Source organism: Palaemon carinicauda, chromosome 30, assembly GCF_036898095.1.
Source record: "Palaemon carinicauda isolate YSFRI2023 chromosome 30, ASM3689809v2, whole genome shotgun sequence".
NCBI classification, from domain to species: Eukaryota; Metazoa; Arthropoda; class Malacostraca; order Decapoda; family Palaemonidae; genus Palaemon; species Palaemon carinicauda.
Genome location: NC_090754.1, coordinates 4,684,613 through 4,691,896, shown reverse-complemented (window position 1 = coordinate 4,691,896; position 7,284 = coordinate 4,684,613). Strand labels below are relative to the sequence as shown.

General features: G+C 43.4%; 1 protein-coding gene across 1 annotated transcript; it reads right to left on the bottom strand.

Moving 5' to 3' along the window:
- Positions 1-503: 503 nt before the first annotated feature.
- On the bottom strand, positions 504-1,600 carry LOC137623366 (uncharacterized). The gene is made up of 2 exons (XM_068354198.1): positions 1,144-1,600; positions 504-682 (listed from the first exon to the last, which is right to left on the bottom strand). Exons 1-2 carry the CDS (start codon positions 1,598-1,600, stop codon positions 504-506), a joined length of 636 nt encoding a protein of 211 aa, XP_068210299.1.
- Between the last annotated feature and the right edge of the window lie 5,684 nt (positions 1,601-7,284).

The window sequence follows — 7,284 nt, the reverse complement described above, 5'->3', positions numbered from 1 at the left end:
GCTCACGGTTCGTAATCGCCTCAGTCGAGTGATGATTCGCACTATCTTGGTCCATGAAGAGAACTTGGCAGCAATCTTCTCTACTAAGATTGGTTCCAGCACAACCATGCTGAAGATGGGTGCAGACTGCTTAACTTCTGGATCTCCATCTAGTTCTGCTCGCTTCACATCGTCAAGAAGAGCCGGCCAACTGCTCTGCTCTTGACACAGGAACTCTGGTCCTGTCAGCAACAGCGACGACTCCAGCAAGCTGTCCATATCAAGGCCCCGAGAGGCAAGGTCTGCAGGGTTCGCAGAGTTGTTCACATACCTCCAAGCGGTGATGTCACTGAGGTCGCGGATGAGGTTCACACGGTTGTTCACAAACGTGTGGTATCTTGCAGACAGGTTACGGATGTACATAAGGACAGACGTGCTGTCGGTCCAGAACACTGAGTCACACAACTCCAAATCGAGTTCTGACCTGATCTTGCAATCAAGTTGAGCTGCCACAGCAGCTGCAGTCAATTCCATTCGTGGAAGCTTGGTCTCTTGAGGGGAGCTACACGAGCTCGACCCGTAACCAGTGTACGGTTTACTTGGTTATTCTTGCTTACCGTGGGCAGATTCGTGGCCACACCATATCCTGTCTGGCTTGCGTCCACAAAATGGTGAAGTTGGTACGATGATACCTCCCCAAAGGCTGGAGGCACCAGGCTTCTTCTGAACTTGAAGTCTCCTAGACACTGAAGCTGGGAAGTCCATCTGCTCCAGAGATTTGCTTCGTCGTTGTTCATTTCTTCGTCCCAAGGTAAGTTGCGATGACACAGGTCTTGTAGTAACATCTTCCCTTTCAAGGTGAAAGGTCCAAAAAACCAAGTGGATCATACAAGGAAGCCACTACAGAGAGAACTCCTCTGCGCGTCCTAGGCTTCTCCTTCAGGTTGATCTTGCAGGTGAACTCATCACTGCTCACGTCACAGAGGATACCCAAAGCGCGCTCCGTAGGCAGCTAGTCCTTACTGAGGTCCAATGTAGCCACTGATTTATCTCTCTCCCCTTCAGGCACGGCAGCGAGAATGCACTTGTTGCTAGATGTCCACTGGTTCAGCCGGAATCCTCCATCAGCACAGAGTCCAATGAGGTCTTTTGTCAATTGGATACAGTCTTCCTCGCTGTCCATTGACTTCAACAAGTTGTCGACGTAGAAGTTGCGTCGAATGGCATGGCAAGCTTCTTCACCATACTTGTCACCATAGTCCAGTGCTGCCTGTCTGAGGCAGAAGTTGACTACACTTGGAGACGATCGCGCTCCAAACACATGTGAAGTCCTCCTGAACTCATGAACAGCTTGATTGGTGTCTCCACCTGGCCACAACAGGAAGCGTAAAGAGTCCCTGTCATCTTCTGACACCTTGACTTGATGGAACATTTCTTGTATGTCCGCAGTAACAGCATGTTGTCCTTCCATGAAGCGCAGCAGCACTCCAGCAAGACTACTTGTGAGATATGGTCCCTGCATGAGGTGGTCATTGAGTGAGATCCCAGTATGCTTAGCCTTAAGGTCAAAGACGACCCTAAGCTTGTCCTTGGTAGGGTCTTTGACCCCATGGTGCGCCATGTAGTTCACACGGCCATCACTGCGATTCAGCTTGTCGACTGGGACAAGCTCAGCGTACTCTTTCAAAAGGTACTTCTCTACTTGTTCGACGTATATAGTCTTGTACGTTTCATTTGCCTCAAATTTCTTCTTTAAGGAGTGAGCCCTACGTTCTGCCATGACACGGTTATTAGGTAAAGGCTCAGTGTCACTAAAGGGTAAGCAAGCAACCTACTTGCCATCTGTCTGGACAACAGTTTCGTCCAACAAAAACAGGAATCTCTTGTCTTCAAAAGAATCTTCTATCTTTGAGACTGTCTCTTTCTCCCAAAAGTCTTGGTTGAAGTTGCGTTGCAGAAGTTCTGTTGTATCATCCACAGTGCACACATAGAACAGAGGGGCAGGACCTGAAGTTCATCTGAGTCTTATTGGGACGAAAACAACCCACCCTAGCTTGGTCAGGTAGGCAGATGGCTTGTCCTTCAGCCCTTGTCACTGGTCTAAAATCACTCTGTTCAACATCGTGTCTAGCCCAATGATCAGCTCTACGTGACGATGATCTTCAGGTAGTCTTTCTACTTCCAGGTCACTCAGATTTCGCCACTTGGTCAGCCATTCTTGATTCATGGCATGGTCCATAGACACATTGATCTTGTCAGCCACGAACATGTCGGTCACATGTTCTCCTTCATCAGTATTAATATTACCAATGTGTAGGGACAGAACTTCCTTACAAGTGAAAGTCCCTGGTTCAGTTGCCATGATCTGGTTGCATGACCTTCCTTTGAGACCCATTCGGTCTATCAGGTTTCTTGCCGCCAATGTTGGGGCAGCTCCACTGTCGATGAATCCAAAGGTTGCATGGATGCCATTCACGAGAACAGGTAAGATCTTGAGCATTGTTCTTCCCTTAGGTAACTGGCTTGCACTTACTGAGTGCATAGGTTGCACATTGGGGGCTACAGCACTCTTGTAAGCTGTAGCAGTCGCGCCACCTTCTATAGCACCAACTGCCTTCTCACCACCCCCGATAGCAATTTTCCCTCCCACATGGGTGGCACCTGTATTGCTTGCAGTCTTAGGTGGACTAGGGAGCATGGTGTGGTGCTTGTGAGATCCACACTATTCACAGATAGATGCATCTTCACATTTTGCATATGAATGTTCACCATTAAGACACCTGAAGCAGTATCTTGCCTTCTTTATCACCCACCAGCGATCTGGAAGCTTCAACCTCTCAAATTCGAAGCACTCTTTAGGTTCATGGTTCTCCTTAGTGCAGAAGGGACACCATTTCCCTCTAGCTGGTGAAGCTGTGTGTTGTACAGGTAAGGTCTTAGGCCTGACAGGCTTGGATGGCTTCTCAGTAGGCTTCGTGGTACAACGGTCGCACTCATAATAGGAGAGATGCTTGGCAGTACACGCCTGCTTTTCAATGTACTCTATTAGAGCTGGAAGCTTGAACTTATGTTCCTCGCATTTCGCTACCCATCTCACTCTCAGTTGGTATGGGAGCTTTTCAACAATCTTCTTCATTGTTTCTTGAAGCTCTATTCGATGGTAGTTATTACCAAGTGCTGCCTTAACTGTCTTCAAACATGCCGCATAATTTTCCTGGCCATCTATATCACCTACATTAATCTCCTTCCAATCAAATAGCTTCTTGCCATAAGCATCTGACAGGTCATTGCCGTTCTTATATTTACGACACAATATCTCCCAAGCACAATCATACCCAATGTCATTGGGTAGATGGAAACAGTTCCTAATCAGGTTCTTGGGAGTACCATCTAAACAGTTGTATAGATGAGTTGGCCTTCGTGCAGGGTCGTCGGTATTACACTCCACAATCCAGGTGAAAAAATTCTTAAACATGGAGAATTTGGTTAATTCTCCACTGAAACGCTCCAGCTTCATCTGTGGCAGCTGCATTCATCATGTTAGTTCTTGCTGACTAGCTAGTGTACAATTAAGATCCTTTACTATTTCAGAAGTTTGCCGATCTGCTTGTGACACATCTTGAGTTAAGGGAACACGTCTTGGCACAAAAGGCGTCGCATCTGGGACCAATGGAGTTGAATGATGTTCAAGACCCTTCAGGTCACATGTCACACTGTGGATGTTCATAGGATTCACATCTACTTCATGAACCCTGCTGATTCTCCCACTCTCATAGTGAGAATTTACATCACTTCTCCACTGCTCAATCCCTTTGACATCCAACTGAGCTGATGAGTCCCTCTTCCACCGTTGTGAAGCATTACTAGCAGCGGAACCAGCATATGAAGTTCCAACTTCAGACAGTGTTTCATACTCTACATGTAGTTTATCACAGTCTAACTTCAGGCCGTTAATCTATTCTTGGCTCTTGCGTTTAGCTGCAATTGCTTTGGCTTGCATTTCAACTGCAAATGTTTTGGCTTGCATTTCAGCTTCAGCTGCAAGTGCTTTGGCTTGCATTTCAGCTTCAGCTGCAAGTGCTTTGGCTTGCATTTCCGCTTCAGCTGCAAGTGCTTTGGCTTGCATTTCCAAAGCCAATTCCTCTTCTAGCTGTTTTTCTTCCTCAGCTTGCTTAAGCTTTGCTTGTGCCTCAAGCAAGCGCACACGCAGCGCCGACTGGCTGGTCTTTGCTGAAGCTCTTGAAACAGACGACATGGCGACAGATGATAGAGGCCACAACAGACGATCCTTGCAGACACAAGGCTGACGAAGACCACTTGTCCCACGCTGGTGTTACTTGACCAAGGCTGGAGTATTCATCAAACTAGAGAACACTACACCACCAGTGCAGCTACGTTCTGAATATCGACGTTTTACTAAGGATGAAGTCAAACACTCTTCCTCTGGTCTGTTCATGTATTCCATCAAAGAGGCGAGGTTTGACGCTGCAAACAAAAGCAGCAATAAATATAAAAAAAAATAATGTATATATTTATGTAAAACAATATATATACTATAAATATTATGTAAATAAAATATAATGTAAATGATGTAAAATACAATACAGAAATTCCACAGGTAAGATTCACTTAACATAAAAAATAAACTTATATTTTCCAGACGCCGATTCTAATACTAAATTCACAGATAACCACTGGTAGAAGTTGCTGTACAACCAGAAGCATTCAGCCTCGTAGCTAACAGCAACACCGGTCACTTATTACTATGATGAGTACACTGGGCATATCAGCACACCACAAATACTCCAGAACCACAGCATGCACATATTCCATGTGCTTTCCAGAGCCTGCCCACGCTGAACTAACTAAGGCGCCAAGGCGGGCATAAATTGCGGCCTTTTGGGCAGATGCCAACAATAATACAATATTTTTCAGTAATAACTCAATACTTCTTTTTCATAAAAAAAAGTGAACAAAAAATGTATACAGTTTTCCATTCAATAGAAATATTTAATTCAAAATAGTGAACATATGTGTATAATTAAAAAACTAAAAAAACATCAGGCAATCCCGTCGCTCGCTTATCCCCTCATCCTTATCATCAACAAAGAAAACGTGTAGTGCCAACTTAACTAAAAATGTAAAATGCTGTGGCATATCCTACAATATTCATTTTATAATTATGATTAAGAAAAAATGTACCCATATCATAGGTACCATCTGTTTGATATATTATTCAATGTACATATAGACAGTAGCTCTATACTTATTTCCTTCATACTGTCTTTCTGACTCGATTTGTATACTAAAATTGTTCTAATCCTCGTATCTGCAGCTACACAGTGCCGTGTAGGCCATACCAAAGCAGTAACATTTGCGTCGACGGCAGCATTTTTTACTTGCATCCACACTTGGTCAGCTATTGGCAACTCTCTGCAATGAATGGGAGCACTGTTCAAACATTCTGCCATAGATCTCCTTTCTTGGTCCAGCCCGAGTTGGAAGCAGTCTGCGTTTCTGGTTGATCTACTGATGACTGACTTCGAATGTAACCCTCATGGTAGACAGCATGCTCCACATACTACTTCAGCACTAGTCAGGGTCAAGGCTTCGTATGATCTCTGTTTCTGATCAAACAGGTTTAAGCTGGCATCATGAATGCCTCCAACTGTGCTGGATCAGTCATACATTATGACCATGAACTTCTATAAGGTCTCTAGGTTTTCATTATCCACTACCAGTGAGTACTAGATGAAATTGCTAAAGAGACTGGAAGCCTTATCAAAACATCCTAGCTTTCCAAGTAAACATCTTCCCTTTGCCATGGATTTTGAAAAGATATTGTCGCCAGTTAAGACATGGTAAAAGAACATCCCTTTGCTCTTTTTTGCAAGAGTGCAAAACAAGTCATGTATAGGAACTTACCTCAGGTTCTGTCCTTGGTCAAAGGAAACCCACTGCTGCTGCAGACTTACTCCTAAGTAGTAGGTTGGCAAGGGCACCAGGCACCCATTGAAATACTACCGCTAGAGAGTTATTGCATCCTTTGACTGGCCAAACAGAAATACATGGTATCCCTCTCTCTGATTACTGCTCTTTTTTTTTTTTTTTTTTTTTTTTGCCTATGCATACACTGAATAGTCTGGCCTATTCTTTACACATTCTCGTCTTTCCTCATACACCTGACAACACTGAAATTACCAAACAATTCTTTGCTTAAGGCAATAATTACTGTACTGTAATTGTTTCTTGGCTACTTTCGTCTTGGTAAGGTTACAAAAGACTCTTCAACTCTAGTAAGCTGCTCTTCCAGGAGAAAGCCAGTCCAAAATCAAACCATTGTTCTCTAGTCTTGGGTAGTGCCATAGCCTCTGTACCATGGTCTCCCACTGTATTGGGTTAGAGTTCTCTTGCTTGAGGGTACACTCGGGCACATTATTCTATCTTATTTGCTTTCTTATTTCTTTTTTTTTAAGAAATGGGGTGTTGGTCAGGCTTAATAAAAGCACCATGGATGCCTGGTGGTTTATCAAGAGGTTGTCTTTTCCTTTCTGTTTCTTTTTATTTTCAAAACCATCTTTACTGTCCTCCCTTAAGTTGAAGTAGCTATCCTGGAGGGTATTTAACCTTGCATGGTTTATCAGATCCTCCGTGTTGATCAGTTTTTCTGACTTTTCATCTGCAGTCAATAGGTTTGATCAATCACTTTATTTATAATTCTGCACACCTTGTTTGTTATCATTCTTGTTAATTTAGGTTTTAGGTATGGTGTATCTTTTTTAGTAACATTAATTCTTATGCTGTTAGAAGATATTGAGAGTAATCTGGCACCAGTACATTATAGATTTTGTCAATGTCATCTACTGTATTGCAATATTCATGGTCTTCATGTAAATATTCAAGATTTTACAGGTGCGTCCAGAGAGTAGGATAATCTTTTGTGCTCAAAAACTTTGGTTTCTAATATGAGGCACTCATCTGAGCTTCTAATACCTGATTTTAAGAGGCCAGAAATCTTGAAATGGTATGCCATTCCTAGAGCCAGATGAATGGCGGTGTATTTAGGACTGAGTACCCTGCTTTTCATAAGTCCTGATATGGATGTGGATGTCATGAGATTCAGGTAATGGAAGTGTGTGGTAGGCATAACAACCTCTATTTGTGTTCGATCTACCAGAATCCAGGCATGGATGCTTTTATCTTCGATTGTCTTCTTACGAATATGGCCAAGATAAAAGATGATAGAACGACCACTTTTGTCTTTGTTGGTGATTTCAATGCTCACCACAGGGAGTGGCTAAATTT

Bases quoted from the DNA above. Each gene is read 5' to 3' on its own strand.
- LOC137623366 (XM_068354198.1), bottom strand. From the start codon at position 1,600: ATGGCGCACCATGGGGTCAAAGACCCTACCAAGGACAAGCTTAGGGTC. The intron at 683-1,143 runs GTATCCAATTGA...TGGTGCCTCCAG, and splicing joins AATGGACAGCGAGGAAGACT to CCTTTGGGGAGGTATCATCG.